The 17,845-nt window shown below is 38.4% G+C and overlaps 2 protein-coding genes across 7 annotated transcripts in view; both read right to left on the bottom strand.

Annotated features, from left to right (window-relative positions):
• The window catches only part of LOC127953355 (zinc finger protein 501-like), a 364,750-nt gene that overhangs the window by 158,956 nt on the left and 187,949 nt on the right, over positions 1 to 17,845 (bottom strand). For 2 of the 6 annotated variants that reach the window (XM_052552573.1, XM_052552574.1), the window contains one exon: positions 12,113 to 14,105. The exons of 3 other annotated variants lie outside the window; for them this stretch is intronic. In XM_052552573.1, coding sequence (XP_052408533.1) covers positions 12,220 to 14,105 — 1,886 coding nt within the window. In that variant the 3' untranslated portion in view covers positions 12,113 to 12,219. Of the gene's footprint in view, positions 1 to 12,112; positions 14,106 to 17,845 lie in introns of those variants that run through there. One more of the 6 variants, XM_052552575.1, reaches the window with a different exon arrangement.
• LOC127953374 (zinc finger protein 271-like) overlaps positions 1 to 17,845 on the bottom strand; it is a 239,850-nt gene that overhangs the window by 219,883 nt on the left and 2,122 nt on the right. The window lies entirely within an intron of this gene.

The raw sequence follows: 17,845 nt of genomic DNA, 5'->3' as shown, positions 1-17,845 counted from the left end.
TATCTTTCTCTTATGAATATAATAAAACTAAAGACTTTTTGGAGTTATGAAGGATGCAGTACTACTCTATAGGTACTAAAGATTAACAGGATATTGAGTGAAAACGAGCATTTCACCCCCCCTTTAATGACAAGCTAACGAGTGCTAACACTTTGCGGGTTAACTGCACCCACGGATATAAAATAAAAGTGAACGATCAAAGTTAATCTGATAAGATTGATCGATAATATCAGAAATATGGTGTGAATTAAGTTATATTTTACCACTTAAAAAAAAAAAAAAAAAAAAAAAACAGATAGTGATAGTAATCTAAAAGATTCCAGAGAAAAAATAAAGACAGCTACACGGAGCTACGATTAGCTACAGAAGGCCAACAGGAAGTAGAGAAAACACTGTCCAACAGCAAAATGAACAACTAGTAACTTGAAAAATCTTTTGTGGGGCCTGACCTATTAAATACCCTCAAGACATCTCGGTTCAATTTTTTAAAGCATTTTATACGCATTTGCATAAATTCTTCTTTCAGAATGGTCTGGAACCATATTATTAATATTATTGCTTCTGGTTTGTGCATTGTAAGTACAAATAGTAATAACAAATATAGCTGCAAGCAGCAATTTCACGGCCAAGCACTCCACCGGCAAATTGAGGAGCTACGCATGGCATGGAGCATCATACCAAATGCATTAATAAGCGATAACTGCAATTTTAGGATTATTGTAATTGATCAATCAGCGTCACACACCTGTAGGTCATAGATAGATGCTTAAACAAAAAGACTGATATAGTCCTGATGAAGATCAAACGATCGAAACGTTGCCATTAAAGTATTTTTCATTGTTTTGCAAGTTGATAGTGTGCGGGATTTTCTTGTTTTTCTCAGGATTATTGTAATTGAAATGGCTAAAAAACCATAAATACAATCTCTAAAAGCATGATTACTTGGCTTATCAAGTTTGACCAATAGGTGTCGCTGTTATCAAATTTTGTGTACTCTGTGTGACTTGTCAATGACACACACAGAGTTTGGTATCAATATGCCAAAGCATTGCAGAGATACAGCCTCAAGTGTCATTTTGGCACAATGCCTCAAATTCGTGGCTGTGGTATGCGAAAAACAGTTTTGTCTATCGACACAAAATCTATAAATTTTGTCAAAACTGTCTGAAGATAATCTGACTAAACTTTGGTGAAAATCAGACCAACTGTTGATGAGGAGTTAAAAAAAAAGTCTATTTTCCATATAAATCAAAATAGCGGACAGGAAGTTCCAGCTTACTCTGGCATATTTGGTATTCTTGTTGTCGGCATAAGCCAGGGAATATTTTGAGACCAGTTTTATTGCAATAGGATAATGCAATAAAAGGTTATTAGCATTTTTATAAGTGTAAAAATTATTAGTTAATGATTGGTTTATTACTCTTGACCAATAGGTGGCGCTGTTACAAAACTGATGTGGCATGGTCTGTGTGAGGTGACAATGACAGATACAAAGTTTGGTGCAAATATGTCAAAGCTTTGCTGAGAAAGAGCCTCAAATGCATTTTGGTATCCTTCCAGCAAATTCGATGATGTGCTAAATGAGAACCGTGCCGTGTATCGACAAAAAAACAATACATTTTTGCCAGTGTGGTCTGAAGATGATCCATGTCAAATTTGGTGAAAATCTGACTAACGGTATAGGAGGAGTTTGAAAAAGTAAGTTTTCAACAAATCAAAATGGCGGACAGGAAGTATGGCCAATTTTGGCATAATTGGTATTGATGTTCTCTGTATGGCCCAAAGAATATAGGCAGACCATTTTGATTTCAATGGTCTAATTTATTCAAAGGTTTCAACTTTTTGAGTACCTTCAGGGCATAGAGCCGAAGATTTTTGTAATTATTTTCGTAATGAAACGATAATGCGTTCAAAGAATACAGCATTTTAAAACATAATTCAAAATTGCCGACACAGGAAAATTGGATATCATTCGACTCGACATGACTCTTTGAATCTAAAGAGACCAGATGTGTGATTTATGGCCAAACCATTCAAAAATATGCATTTTTATTAAGTGGCGCTCCGTCAAAACATTGCAGGTAGTCTCAGGTCATGGTTATTAGGACACACACCAAGTTTTGTCTCAATATGCCAAACCGTTGCCGAGATATAGACTCACGTGCATTTTTGCGTGCTTTTCGTCAAATGTGTTCACGTGTCATTCGAGAACGGTTGGACGAATCAACTTGAATTCCACAAATTTTTGCTAGCATTGTCTGAAAATGATCTGAGCCAATTTATGTGAAATTCGGACAAACCGTCTAGGACAAGGGTGCCCAACACGGACTGCTCTCCAGTCGATCGCGCGAGAGTAAATTCTACTCTGGTTTACCCTTTTTCTGTCTTCACCGCTCCAGCGTCTCAGACATCAAAAATATAAAATGTTAACCTTTATAGACATAGTATTTCTTGAGTAAAGAAAAGGCTGTACTTATATAAAAAAAAAAAACAGTTCTTTATTTAATCTTACATGATCACTGATTACGTTCAGCTGGCCGGAGGAGGAGGGGCGGAGCTACGAGGAGCTTTGAGCTGTGAGGTTAAGTCAAGATTTAACACAAGCTGTTTTAAGCTTTGCTTTTCATTGGTTGTTAAATATTTGTAAAAATCACTGACATACATAAAGTTTGACCATTTATGAAAAAAATAACAGCGAAGAAATTATGGGCTGAATTCGATATTGCATACTAACTTACTCATACTATTTCAAATACATATATGTCAGAAATAGCAAGAGTAGTGTATTAGCACGCTAATCTGAATTCAGCCAGGATTTTATCTAGGCATGTTACATTATAAATAGGGACTAGCTTGCATTCCGGCTTGTTGGCTCACTGAAAAGAGCCAGCTCTTTTGGGTCTCAAACTGCTCTTTTAAAAAATAAATGTTTTAAATATGACTTTGACTATAGGTGTGAAAAAATTCTAATTAAATTATTTAACAAAATTATACTCACAATGTCTAACATGAAAAATGGCTTGATTTGTTATTAAGAAAATAACCTTTCCATTCAAATTAAGTATGGGCGTTTTTTTCCGCAAATATCACATTCGAATATCTGAGCTCACAAAAAAACGAATATTAGTTTATTTAAATTAAGTTTAATGAGACAGACGTTATTTTTCAGCAACATTTATTGTTTCCGTCATTTTTGAACAAGCTTACACACAATAAGCTTGAACATTACACATCGTGTTTTGTAGCTGAAAACCTTTAACAATGCGTGCAAACAAACAAAAGTACAGATTAAAAGCAAAGAAAAAAAAAGTGAAAAAAAAAAAAAAAACGTAAACCAGCCTGCAGCAAGACTACAGAATGCTTACACTTAACTTTGAAACTGTCCGCAAATCTTTTTTTTTCTATTGTTTTACATTATGTTCTTGTTAAGAAATACGGGCATGTAAACATGATCGGGGGAAAGTCGGCTCCTTAGTCTGTTAACAATAAGGCCTCAGAGAAAACGCGCTCTGACAGCACAGACGTTTTCGGGACTCACAAATAACTGTGTGCTATGTGAATAAGTTTTGTGAAGCGCTTCGTGTTTTCGTTTCACCACTGAATGGGATCCTCATCTGGTGGAATAAATGGCTCCTGCAAGAACTGTTCCCACTTGTCTCAGCTGGACTCTCTGTAATCATCGCTGAAGAACTGTCTCAGCCTTTTCCGACGATTGGGCATTGCATCCTCTTCATCGTTTGTGGGGGCGACTGCATCCGCTCCACTCGCATCAAGGAAAATAATGTTTGATGTTCAACAAAAAATTGTTTTCCTCTCTCATGTTTTCATCGAGAAACCTGATATGTTTGTGCTAGGGCAGACACGAGAAGAGGAGTTTTCACTGCATTCTCCAAGTTAGCGGTGTTTATTCGTTGCTTGAGAGATGCCACAACAATGTTCTTCAATTCTGTCACTTTCTGTGATTCTACACAAAATATCTGAAGTACTGTAGAAAACCGCAGTTCTTATTCATGAATTTTTTGCTTGCATACATCTTCACATATGCCGTGGAAAATCACAGAAAGTGACCGAATTAGGTTTTATTGTGGACTTTTTATTTTATTTTTTTTATGGCAAGCAAAAATATAGCGAAATTCGAATATCATTTTTATTTATCGAATAATTTGAGCAGAATGAATGTTCGAATGTTGGACTATCCATGCACTACGTTAATTTAAATTACTTATTTTTAATGTATAGAATCAACATTCAAAACAATAATATAATAGAACCCATATTAAAGAAAAAAATAAATATTCAGAAAAATAAATAAATGAAAGGATTAAACTGGTCCCTCTTTTTATCTCTTCTTTATTGTCATGTTATAACCAGCACTCTATCATTATAACTTTCATGAACACACACTATTATTTTAAATAAAATTATTAAAAATTTCATTATTACATAATTATTAAATTTCTATAGGCTATAAATTTTTTTAAAGTAGAGTCGGGTGTTTAGATATGTGAGCTCCCGACGTTCACCTCATTCGCGCCACTACTCACTGTTACTATGGAGACGTTGAGAGAGCTGCGAGTCGCGACGTCAGCAAAATAAAACACAACTATGGCAGAAGCCAAAAAAAAGAAAACATATCATTTTCATTCTGACTGGGAAGAGAATTACTTTTTTGTTTATTCAAATTTGAAGTCCATCTGTCTTATTTGCAATTCAAGCGTGGCCTTACCGAAGAAGGGCAATTTGGAGCGGCATTTCAAGACCGTGCACAAAAGCTATGACGCAGATTTTCCGGCTAAATCAGCTCTACGCACCCGAAAAGTCCGGGAATTGAAGGGGCAGTTAGCAGCACAGCAGTCCATTTTTACCAGGCCAAACACCAAGGGTAAGGCTGCAACTATAGCCTCTTATCGTGTCACTCATGTTCTTGCAAAACACAAGAAGTCTTTCAAGGACGGCGAAGTTGTGAAAGAAGCATTTGTCGAGGCTTCAGACGCACTTTTTGGTGACTATAAGAATAAAAGTGACATCATAGGTGCCATTAAGGACGTGCAATTATCCCGTGGCACTGTTACACGGCGATGTGAGGGAATGGCAGAGGATGTCGAGGAGCAATTAAGGAAGGATGTTGAACAGTGCGAATGTTTTTCTCTCCAATTCGACGAGTCAACTAATGTTGTTGATGTGGCACAACTATGTGTTTTCATTAGAATGGTTTTTGGAGACATGGGTGCAAAAGAAGAGCTGCTCACCATTTTACCATTGAAAGGACACACAAGAGGCGAAGATATTTTCCAAGCTTTCATGGAATTTGTCAACAAGACCCAGTTGCCCCTCTTCAAACTCATCTCTATCTCAACGGATGGTGCTCCAGCAATGGTGGGGCGTACCAGCAGATTCATTGCATTGTGCAAACAGAGGGAATATTTCCCGGACTTCCTTAATTACCACTGTATAATCCACCAGCAGGCATTATGTGGTAAGATTTTAAACATGAAAGAAGTGATGGATGTTGCAATGAAGATTATGTGCTCCGTTCGCGCCAGGAGTCTAGAGAGAAGGTTATTCCGTGCTCAGTTGGAGGATACCGGTGCAGAGCACACAGACCTGTTGCTGCACACAGATGTTAGATGGCTGAGTAGACGTACATTTTTAGTAAGATTCTCAGAGCTGTTGCCAGAAATCAAAGATTTTCTGAAGCTATCGAAACATGCAGAATATGCCCAGCTAGAGGACTACCAGTGGCTATTGGATTTAGCGTTCCTGACAGATCTCACTGACCTGCTGAATGATTTTAATTTAGAGCTGCAGGGTAAAGACAAACATGTAATCAACATGATCAGTGCAGTAAACACATTTAAAAGCAAGCTACAACTGCTTTCAAATAGGCTGCAACGTTATGACCTACGGAACTTTCCTCACATGCAGGCAGAACTTCAGCGTCAGGGCAAAGACTTTGTGCAGCTTGAAAGTGCACGTTTTGAAGAGCAAGTTCAGAGCATCTTGTTAGAAGTTTCACTTTAAAAAAAAAAAAAAAAAGGGAAGTCGTCCTAATGGTTAGAGGGTTGGACTCCCAATCGAAGGGTTGTGGGTTCTAGTCTCGGGCCGAACGGAATTGTGGATGGGGGGAGTGCATGAACAGCTCTCTCTCCACCTTCAATACCATGACTTAGGTGCCCTTGAGCAAGTAATCGAACCCCAAACTGCTCCCCGGGCGCCGCAGCTTAAATGCATAAATGGCTGCCCACTGCTCCGGGTGTGTGCGTGTGTGTGTTCACTGCTCTGTGTGTGTGCATTTCGGATGGGTTAAATGCAGAGCACAAATTCTGAGTATGGGTCACCATACTTGGCTGAATGTCACTTCACTTTCATACTTTCATAGAATTTGAGAGGCGCTTTACAGATTTTGGATCCATTGAGCCTGTTGCCAGCTATCTGTGTTTTCCATTTGGTCCAAGTATTGATGTGGATTGTATTGCCTCCAAAAATGTATCACTGTTTCACTTAGATAACACTGCTGTTGAGAATGAGATTCTCACACTGCAAAATGACATTGAGATCAAATCCAGGGCAACATCTGACATGAATGGAGAGTTCTGGACTGAACAAAAGTATCACAACCTCAGAAAATGTGCTTTCAACTTGACAGCACTTTTCGGGTCAACCTACTTGTGTGAGTGTGCTTTCTCTCACATGAAAATCATCAAGTCAAAGTACAGATCTACAATGACTGATGACCACCTTCTGGCCTGCTTAAGGCTTGCAACCAGCTCTTACTGCCCTGACTACGAGAAACTAGCTGCCTCCTCCCAGTGCCAGAGGTCCCTCTAAGGTAGAGAAATAACTTTATTATATGTTTTTGTTTTTATGCATGTCTGAACGTTTCTGGTTATCGTTGCCTGCCCGTGTCTCTGACCCTTGCTATCTCTAACTTTCTCTGTCTGCAGACTACCAATTTACCCTAGCCTGTTTCTGGATTCTGATTGTTCTGCTGCCTGCCTACTGACCCAATTGCAATTACATTGTTGCAAATGGATCTGTCTCTGCCTTCTGATTCACAACAGATTTATTATATATGGATTAGAGATACTTTTCTGTTTGCTTTGAGTATATTAAAATCTGCAGATGCACTGTGAATAGCGAATGGCTTTCTGTTTGGAGTGGTAGATCTCGGCACACTGATAAATCTAAAAGTAGATCTTTGTTCAAAAAAGGTTGGGCTCCCCTGGTCTAGGACAAGTTTGAAAAAGTCAATTTTTCATAAAATTGAAAATAGCAAAAAAAAAAAAACTAAGCCCATTCCGAGTTCATTCGACTTGGCATGAGCCAATGAATTTTTTTTTGAAAAATTGAAAATAGCGAAAAACTAAACCTTGTGATTTTTGAATTGTGGGGTTGAGCCAAGGATTCAGAGGAAAAAAATAATTTTATTTTCTGGCTTACGGTTCAAAAGTTATTAGCATAGAAACATTGAAAATTTGTACAAGTGGTGGCACTAGAGTTGGAGTTAGAGACTTCAAATTTGCTATGGTTAATGTTGGGACTTCCCTCTATCAGTGTGCCAAATCTCACAACATTCCTGCAATCGGTTCTATGGGATGCCATAGACTTGCAGAGGAAGAAACAGAAGAAGACATTTACATTTATTCATTTAGCTGATGGTTTTATCCAAAGCGACTTACAATTGCAATATATGTCAGAGGTCGCACCCCTCTGAGTAGCTAGGGGTTAAGTGTCTCGCTCAGGGACACATTGGTGTGTGGTCAGTGAATGGCTGCTGTTTCCAATGAATATGTGCACAAGGCACCAGCTCGATCAAACAGCTGAACTGCTAAATTTTTGGTCACACAGTAAAGACATAATTAAAGGTCCCATTGTACACGCTTTTTTGAAGCTTTGATTGTGTTTACAGTGTGCAATATAACATGCGTTTATGTTTCACTTGTAAAAAACAGTATTTTTCACACAATTCACCTATCTGTATACCTCTGTTTTCACTGTCATAAAAACGGGCTGATGTCTTCCTTGTTCTATTAAGTCCCTCCTTCAGAAATACGTAACGAGTTCTGATTGGGCCAGCTGAGCGCGGGCTGACCTCCTGCAAACGCGATTGGACTAGTTTTGGAGTAGTTATGTATTTATAGTCACAGGAGCGTTTTTACTAACGAGATGCACATGAAAATCACATTCGTTTTTTTGCACAGCCCTAACGTCTAGTTAACAAAGCTAAACAGCGTTGCCCTTTGTGTAATAAGTTACAGAAACTGTTAAACGCACCAACTTGAATAATAAAATACACTTACCGGTTGTGGTCCATAAACAACACCTTCTCCAGACAAAGAGGGAACTGCTCCATCTTTCAAGAATAATCTTTGTGTGAATCCGGCATTAAACTGATTGAGATTGAGAAAGTTATCCTCAGCAAGCTGTCCTCAGCTAAATTTGCTGCACATAGTTTTACATGTGGATTATAATTGTCGGGAACAGAGTCAAACATAAATTGTAACCATTTATCTCCAATTACAGCATCCCTGGTAAGCCCAAACAAAGATGATTGGACTCAGGGCCGGCCCGCGGTATAGGCAAATGCTAAGGGCGCCACTCATCCATAGGGGAGCCAGAATGAGTGAACGAGTGAATTTTTTTTTTTATAATAGGCTACTATTTAAAAACCATTAATTCGAAATACTACCAAATAAAGCAAAAAAAAAAAAAAAAGTCCGGCTTCAATCTTCCCCTGCCCATCGAGTGCTTGAAGTGCGTCAGAAACAGAGCGCGCGCACGATCAGTTGTTGGTAATTTGTTGTGTAGCGTGCCCGACGCCTTTCCAATGTAGACAGCACTGCTTTTGTTAACACACAGCTCGTAGAAACGGGCCTGGCAGCTCGCTCCAGTTCTAGACACGGTGAAAGTTTCCTGATTGTGACGGAAGGCCGAATTTACATGACACATTATAAATGAGCATAGTCTGCGATAGATACAGTGCCAAAAAGAAGAGAAGAGGATAAAGACAGAGGTAAAGAGATGTAGTGAAAGAACAATTTATTGCATAGGAGTAAGATACTATAATTTCATGGCAGATATTTTTACCTTAACCTTAATGTTAGCAGTTGTTGAGTTCTGAGTCCCCAGACTGTGATTTTGTACAATCATGTCAGTTTTAAGACGCATTTTTTATTATCACTTTTTTATTAATGTTTTACTCTACAGTTGTGCAGTTTTGGGGGGGATACAGTACAGGCCAAAAGTTTGGAAACATTACTATTTTTATTTAAGTTTCTTCTGCTCATCAAGCCTGCATTTATTTGATCAAAAATACAGAAAAAATTTAATATTGTAATATATTATTACAATTTAAAATAATTTGTTTTCAATTTATTATACTTTAAATTATCATTTTTTTCTGTAATGCAAAGCTGAATTTTCAGCATCATTACTCCATTCTTCAGTGTCATATGTGACATCCAGTCTATCACATGATCCTCTAGAAATCATTCTAATATGATGATTTATTATGAGTGTTGGAAACAGTTCTGCTGTAATGTGTGTGTGTGTGTGTGTGTGTGTATATATATATATATGCTAAATCATGAACACAATGACAGGGTGAAATGGGCTTTGATGCATGGGGCTAACTAAAGTTTAAAACATGGGATCACGAAGAAGGGGACCTTTAAAAAATGCTTAAGTGTTATCAGTTTGAAAAATCAAGATAATAACAGCGTTAATATGAATTATTTCTAAATGCTGGACCGTTCTGATTTCGCTCTGCATATGGAACCTGAAGATTTTTTTATTTATTTTTTTAAACCAAGAATGAACCAACATGAAAACATTTAGCTTTTAATCCTTATATACACACACACACACACACACACACACACACACACACACACACTGTAGACTGTAGCCTAAGACTATTCCAGGTCTGGCAGTAGTTTCGCGAATGATGACCCATTTTGGTTGTCTACCTACTGTACATTACTTTTTTCTCCATTAAATTTATGAAATACCAGCACACGCTCCTAATAAATGTTTTTTATTACAGTATCAACATTCACAGAACAGTTATTCTTGACTAAAGCAAGTGGCTGCTGTGTGCATGGTTTATATGGTTTGGTGGAATGCCAGCAGAGCACTGCATTTATAATCTCTAAAATACATCTCAGTTCATCCGAATCTCACAAATCTGTTAACACACAATAAAAATATGAATAATGAATCTACATTTTCCTCTTACTTCAAACGAATGCTTATTTGTGGCTCATTATTAGCCTATTATTATTAATAACGAAACAGGCTAAAACAGTGGGATGACAAATTATCTTATATTACACTGAACTTTTAACAAAATTAATAAGGAGAATATGTTTTATCCGCATTGTAACACAAAAATAATTTTTAAAAGACTTTTGATTTCCCCTTTCTTTAAAACTATAGTAGTTTGTGGTTCATTGTTAGCCCATTAATTAAAACAAGCAATAAAATAATACAATGGTACAAATTCTCATTGACATTTAAAGGCTTTTTACTTTTCTTGACCAAAGTTAATAAAATTGATATTGTAACCAAAATAAATAAGATATTTTCCCTCTTTTAAAACAAATGCTTAGTTTGTGGTTCAATGTTTTATTTATTTGAAATGAAAACAGCAACAATAATGACAAACTTGCTTTTTTAAAGGAATATTAAAAGGAAGAAATGTAACCTTTTTTAACAAATTTTATGTTTAGATATTTCTAATTTGTGGAGTCCCATGAATCATTTTATTTTCCTGTATCCTGCACACACACACACACACACACACACACAGAAGTCTTGTCCAGCGCCGCTCTCTGTTGCATCGGGTCTCGCGGGAGCAAGTCTGTAATCCACAATCACATGGCAGTTGCTTCAATGCATTTAAGAGTGTGGTCCTGGTCAAGAGAATCTCCTGAACTCCAAACTGAATGTCAATTTTGAGCGTGGCATGGTTGTTGGTGCCAGACGGGCCGGTCTGAGTATTTCACAATCTGCTCAGTTACTGGAATTTTCACGCACAACCATTTCTAGGGTTTACAAAGAATGGTGTGAAAAGGGAAAAACATCCAGTATGCGCAGTCCTGTGGGCGAAAAAGCCTTGTTGATGCTAGAGGTCAGAGGAGAATGGTCTGACTGATTCAAGCTGATAGAAGAGCAACTTTGACTGAAATAACCACTCGTTACAAACAAGCTATGCAGCAAAACATTTGTGCAGCCACAATACGCACAACCTTGAGGCGGATGGGCTACAACAGCAGAAGACCCCACCGGGTACAGCTCATCTCCACTACAAATAGGAAAAAGAGGCTACAATTTGCACAAGCTCACCAAAATTGGACAGTTGAAGACTGGAAAAATGTTGCCTGGTCTGATGAGTGTCAATTTTTGTTGAGACATTCGGATGGTAGAGTCAGAATTTGGCGTAAACAGAATGAGAACATGGATCCATCATGCCCTGTTTCCACTGTGCAGGCTGGTGGTGGTGGTGTAATGGTGTGGGGGATGTTTTCTACTTCCAGCAGGATAATGCACCATGTCACAAAGTTCAAATCATTTCAAATTGGTTTCATGAACATGACAATGAGTTCGCTGTACTAAAATGGCCCCCACAGTCACCAGATCTCAACCCAACAGAGCATCTTTGGGATGTGGTGGAACGGGAGCTGCGTGCCCTGGATGTGCATCCCACAAATCTCCATCAACTATCCCATCAATATGGGCCAACATTTCTAAAGAATGCTTTCAGCACCTTGTTGAATCAATGCCATGTAGAATTAAGGCAGTTCTGAAGGCGAAAGGGGGTCAAACACAGTATTACTATGGTGTTCCTAATAATCAGAAAAATCATCGCTATGTGAGTTGTTTTCCAATATCGTGCAGCTCTACTAGTAAGTTTAGTCAAGCTTACAGGCTCAGTAGCTTCTGCAGCATGAGCACAAACATGTTAAATGACGTAGCGGTGTCTGAATATGGTCAAGACGTGGGGTGATGACATCATTGTTTTACAAAACATATGGATTGGCAGTACAGAAAAACACAAAGGTGTCATTTTCAGATTTATCCACTCTGGGACCTAGTTTAAAAAAAAGAAAAAAAATAGGGTTTTCACTGCCCCGAATGCCGGATCCGTCTGGACGAAACGCATATACCATAAAAAATATTTACATATACAGCTAAATGCGTCTCCGCGTGTACGGGGCCTTACTGTGGTTGGTTTTTGTGTATAACAGATGACTTAATGAAACGCTTCCCACGTACATTGCGGTGATGTGCTTTCTCTCCAGTGTGAATCCTCTCATGTTTTTTCAGACTCGATGAATCACTGAATTTCCTGTCACAGATTAAACACTTGTAAGGTTTCTCTCCAGTGTGAATCCTCTCATGAGTTTTCAGACTTGATGACACACAGAATCTCTTTTCACAGTGTGAACACTTGTAAGGTTTCTCTCCAGTGTGGATCCTCTCATGTTTTTTCAGATTTCCTGACTGACTGAATCTCATGTCACAGTGTGAACACTTGAAAGGTTTCTCTCCAGTGTGGATCCTCTCATGTGTTTTCAGCTTTGTTGACACACAGAATCTCTTTTCACAGTGTGAACACTTGTAAGGTTTCTCTCCAGTGTGGATCCTCTCATGTGTTTTCAGACTTGATGACACACCGAATCTCTTGTCACAGTGTGAACACTTGTAAGGTTTCTCTCCAGTGTGGATCCTCTCATGTTTTTTCAGATGTGTCGAATCACTGAATCCCTTGTCACAGTTTGAACACTTATAAGGTTTCTCTCCAGTGTGGATCCTCTCATGTTTTTTCAGATTTGATGAATGACTGAATCTCTTGTCACAGTGTGAACACTTGTAAGCTTTCTCTCCAGTGTGAATCCCCTCATGTTTTTTCAGACTTGATGAATCACTGAATTTCCTGTCACAGATTAAACACTTGTAAGGTTTCTTTCCTGTGTGAATCCTCTCATGTCTTTTCAGACTTGATGAATCACAGAATCTCTTGTCACAGTGTGAACACTTGTAAGGTTTCTCTCCAGTGTGGATCCTCTCATGTGTTTTCAGATTTGATGGCACACCGAATCTCTTGTCACAGTGTGAACACTTGTAAGGTTTCTCTCCAGTGTGGATCCTCCCATGTGTTTTCAGACTTGATGAATCACAGAATCTCTTGTCACAGTGTGAACACTTGTAAGGTTTCTCTCCAGTGTGGATCCTCTCATGTGTTTTCAGATTTGATGGCACACCGAATCTCTTGTCACAGTGTGAACACTTGTAAGGTTTCTCTCCACTGTGGATCCTCTCATGTGTTTTCAGCTCTGTTGACACACAGAATCTCTTTTCACAGTGTGAACACTTGTAAGGTTTCTCTCCTGTGTGAGTGCTCTCATGTTTTTTCAGACTTCCTGACTGAATAAATCTCTTGTCACAGTGTGAACACTTGTAAGGTTTCTCTCCATTGTGAATCCTCTCATGTGTTTTCAGATTTGATGATTGATTGAATCTCTTGTCACAGTTTGAACACTTGTAAGGTTTCTCTCCATTGTGAATCCTCTCATGTGTTTTCAGCTCTGTTGACACACAGAATCTCTTTTCACAGTGTGAACACTTGTAAGGTTTCTCTCCTGTGTGAGTGCTCTCATGTTTTTTCAGACTTCCTGACTGAATGAATCTCTTGTCACAGTGTGAACACTTGTAAGGTTTCTCTCCATTGTGAATCCTCTCATGTGTTTTCAGATCTGCTGACTGACTGAATCTCTTGTCACAGTGTGAACACTTGTAAGATTTCTCTCCAGTGTGGATGTTCATGTGATCCTTAAGGTTTGATGATTGTTTGAAAATCTTCCTGCACTGATTGAAAGTGAATGGTTTCTCTCCAGTATGAACTCTCATGTGATGCTTAAGATTTGATTTACATGTGAAACTCTTTCCACACTGAGTGCAGGTGAAAGATACCTTAACTCTTTTTTTCTTTAAATCTTTCTGTTTGGTTTGAGAGCAAGTCAAAGTTTTCCCACCAGTTTTGACATTATTTTTCTCCTTAACTTCACTTGATTCTTCATTGTCCTCTTTTTCTTCAATGAACTCTAAAATAAAAAAGTAAAAATTATATATTTTTGGTATATTATTAAAAGCTGAACAGTCTTGTCTAGGGCTGTGATGATGGTAAAGTGGTAAAAATCTGCCACCATCACAGCCCTAGTAAAATTTATTTATTTCTTGTTTTATACAGACCGAAAAGACAATGATGCTTTAAAATGTTTACCGGGTCTATATATATATATGTTAGTTGTGGGCCGTTATCGCCGTTAACGTGCTGCATTAACGCGAGACTCTTATCGGGCGATAAAAAAAATATCGCCGTTAATCAATTCTTGGGAGCTGGGTCTATACGAAGCTATGATGACATTCTTGATATTTTATATAACTGACTCGCTGAGGACAGCCTAAAAAGATGCTCAGGACAGTTGACAGGCCACTGCTGCACATCGCCACGAAAGCTCATCTTTCTCACGTGTTGTTAAGCCATTCCGCTTGTCGATTTAAACATTAAAGCATCCAAACACAAGACACGGAAAAGCTGAACAGAGTAGCGCGTGCCGTTAGGTGCGCACGAGAGAGAGAGAGAGAGAGAGAGAGAGACGCGTATCACGGACAGCGACACTGACCGAGCTCTCTTCTGCGAAGTTCACCTCGAAGTTCCTCCTGCACCTGAACGAACAAATGCAAATCGCAGTTTGAACAAACAAAAAGATGTTAAAGAGCCCAATTCAGCACCGCGGTGTTCTGGTGTTCAGGGCTCACGCAGAGAAAGGCGTCTAAAAACACTTGAACATCGAATTTGCTTCGTTTTTGCTCTTGTGCCGACAAATACATACAAAATATGTCAAAATATCCACTTTTGAAATTATGCTAGAAAAAACTGTCAGTTATTTATTAAGTGGAAGTAAACAGTTGAGGAAAAAAATGTGATGTGTATTATATTGGATGCATTCCTCATCTCTTAAAGTGACCGCGCCTAATTTAGCTGCTGGCTGCTGTAATGTTAATCCAAGAAAATTAAAATGTAAATCACCCACTGCTCTTCACTGCATTACTTTGTAGTTTTAACAGTCAAACCAAAAATTATTCAGACACCAGGTATAATTTTTGATATATATATATATATATATATATATAGCAAAACTGTAATAATGTGAGAAATGTTGAAGGTGTCTGAATAAATGTAGGTTTGAATGTATATTTCATTTTTACATTGAAGACTATCCAGTGCTATTATTTGGTTTCTGTACCTTGACACCTACAAACAAAAAAAAAAAAAACTTAAACGTTGGTGTGAAACAGGAGTAATGTTGTTTGCACCTTGTGCAATGTGGAATTAGTTTACAGCTTTTTCAAGCAGTTTGTGATGCATTTTGGAAACAGGAGATGAGCCTCTTTTCTAATGCACTATCTAGCTTGATAAACCCCTTCTCAAAGACTTACTGTTTGTCAATTTTATTTGGGTAACACACATATTCTGAATGCCATCGGCAGAATTCGAATGAGCCATTTTAATCTAGATTAATCCGTTAACGTCAGTTATATAAAATATCAAGGTGAATGTCATCATAGCTTCGTATAGACCCAGCTCCCAAGAATAGATTAACGGGGATATTTTTTTTATCGCCCGATAAGAGTCTCGCGTTAACGCAGCACGTTAACGGCGTTAATCTACAGTCAACGGACCTGAACCCAATCGAGATGGTTTAGGGGTGAGCTGGACCGCAGACAGAAGGACAAAGGGCCAACAAGTGCTAAGCATCTCTCGGGGAACTCCTTCAAGACTGTTGGAAGACCATTTCAGTTGACTACCTCTAGAAGCTCATCAAGAGATGGCCAAGAGTGTGCAAAGCAGTAATCAAAGCAAAAGGTGGCTACTTTGAAGAACCTAGAATATGACATTTTCAGTTGTTTCGCACTTTTATGTTATGTATATAATTCCATATATAATTCCACGTGTTAATTCATAGTTTTGATGCCTTCAGTGTGAATCTACAATTTCCATAGTCATGAAAATAAAGACAACTCTTTGAATGAGAAGGTGTGTCCAAACTTTTGGTCTGTACTGTATATATATTTACTTTTCCTGTGAACACAAAAAGCCTATTTTCTCTTAAACACTGTCTTAATCTGAAGGCATATATATATATATATATATATATATATATATATATATATATATATATATATATATATTTATATACTCACTTTCGTCACTATATATATATATATATATATATATATATATATATATATTAGGGTTGGGCGATATGGTCATTTTTCTGTGAGATCGACAATACACGATCTTATCGTGCTTGGGTGGAGCAAGAGAGAAACTCTTTTTTTCTGGTGCGTGCGAGAGAGCCTATGGAATCACCAATAATTTAAAGGGGGGGTGAAATGCTAAATTTCCTTATATGGGTCCTAAGGCACTTCTGCCGGAAGAGCGCGCACTCCAGTATAGCGAGGCTGAGCAGACATTTCACTGATCAGAGCGATTCACTGATCAGAGCGAGAGCGTCGCGAAAAGTCACAAAAGAAGTGTGTTTTTGGTTGCCAGGGCAAGACAATCCTGCACAGATTACCAAAAAAAAAAAACAGCATTAAGGGACCAGTGGATGGAGTTTATTTTTACAGAGCATCAACGGAGTTGTGCAAGTGTTTTTGTTTGTTCCCTGCATTTCGAAGATGCTTGTTCACAAGGCCCAGTTTGATGACGGATTTGCGTATCGTTTATTTCTTAAGGATAATGCAGTCCCAACGAAAAAGGGTCACGATCGTGTGTTGGAACCGCATGCGGTGAGTAAAACTGCTTCAAATATCTCTGCCTCCTTGTTAGTGCGTCCCCTCCCATGCCAGAGACCCTGGTTCGAGCCCCGCTCGGAGCGAGTCGTTGCTGCTGCTGCTCTCGTTCAGTTTCAGCCTCTGGATATGATTCTGGATCATAAATAAACGGCTGAATCTGACTGTAAGCCATGGTTTGTTTAGGATGATGGGTTTTCCCTCACGGTAATGTCACAGCTTCCACATCCTCTCAACGCAAAAGCCTATTCGCGCTCGTGATTCTTTAGCTCCGCCCACACGTCACGCCTCCAGCCGGTCGTGTTTTTCCGGGAAAAATCGGTACAGACTATCTTTCCCTTATGAATATAATAAAACTAAAGACTTTTTGGATTTATGAAGGATGCAGTACTACTCTATATGTACTCAAGATTAACAGGATATTGAGTGAAAACGAGCATTTCACCCCCCCTTTAAAAAATATACTGAAACTAACGTTAAATATAAAAATACTGTATTTAAAACAGCTAAGTTCATATATATAGTCGGACACAACTGTCATATCACTCGTCCTGTGACAAATCTGCCGCATCTGCGCACGGAGGTTAATGTTCGGAAAAATCAATCAACGGTGAAAATCAATAGTTGATTTAATTTAAAGTCCAACAGTTTAACACTAATATCGGGCATAAACGAACATGTTAAATATAAAGTATTTAAAACAGGTAAGTTCATATGTTTGGAGTAAAGTTGAATTGAACTGCTGCATCAGTCATACAGCGCTCTGGACCACGCGCCTCATGACGAGGTCGACGCACCGCCACAGAAACAAGAATAAGATGCATTCTAACACAACTGTGGCATTAAACTCAGTTAGTGAGGGCTCGTTTAAAATAGTGCACATATATAGGTCATTCAGATTACTTGTTAAAGTGCAATGAAATACCTTATATCTGCAGACGATGTACGTCTGTTTGTGGATGGAGACTTTGTAATGGCCAAA

Source organism: Carassius gibelio, chromosome B3, assembly GCF_023724105.1.
Source record: "Carassius gibelio isolate Cgi1373 ecotype wild population from Czech Republic chromosome B3, carGib1.2-hapl.c, whole genome shotgun sequence".
Lineage (NCBI taxonomy): Eukaryota > Metazoa > Chordata > Actinopteri > Cypriniformes > Cyprinidae > Carassius > Carassius gibelio.
The sequence above is the reverse complement of the archived record's forward strand: the minus strand, read 5'-3'. Positions and strand labels throughout refer to the sequence as shown.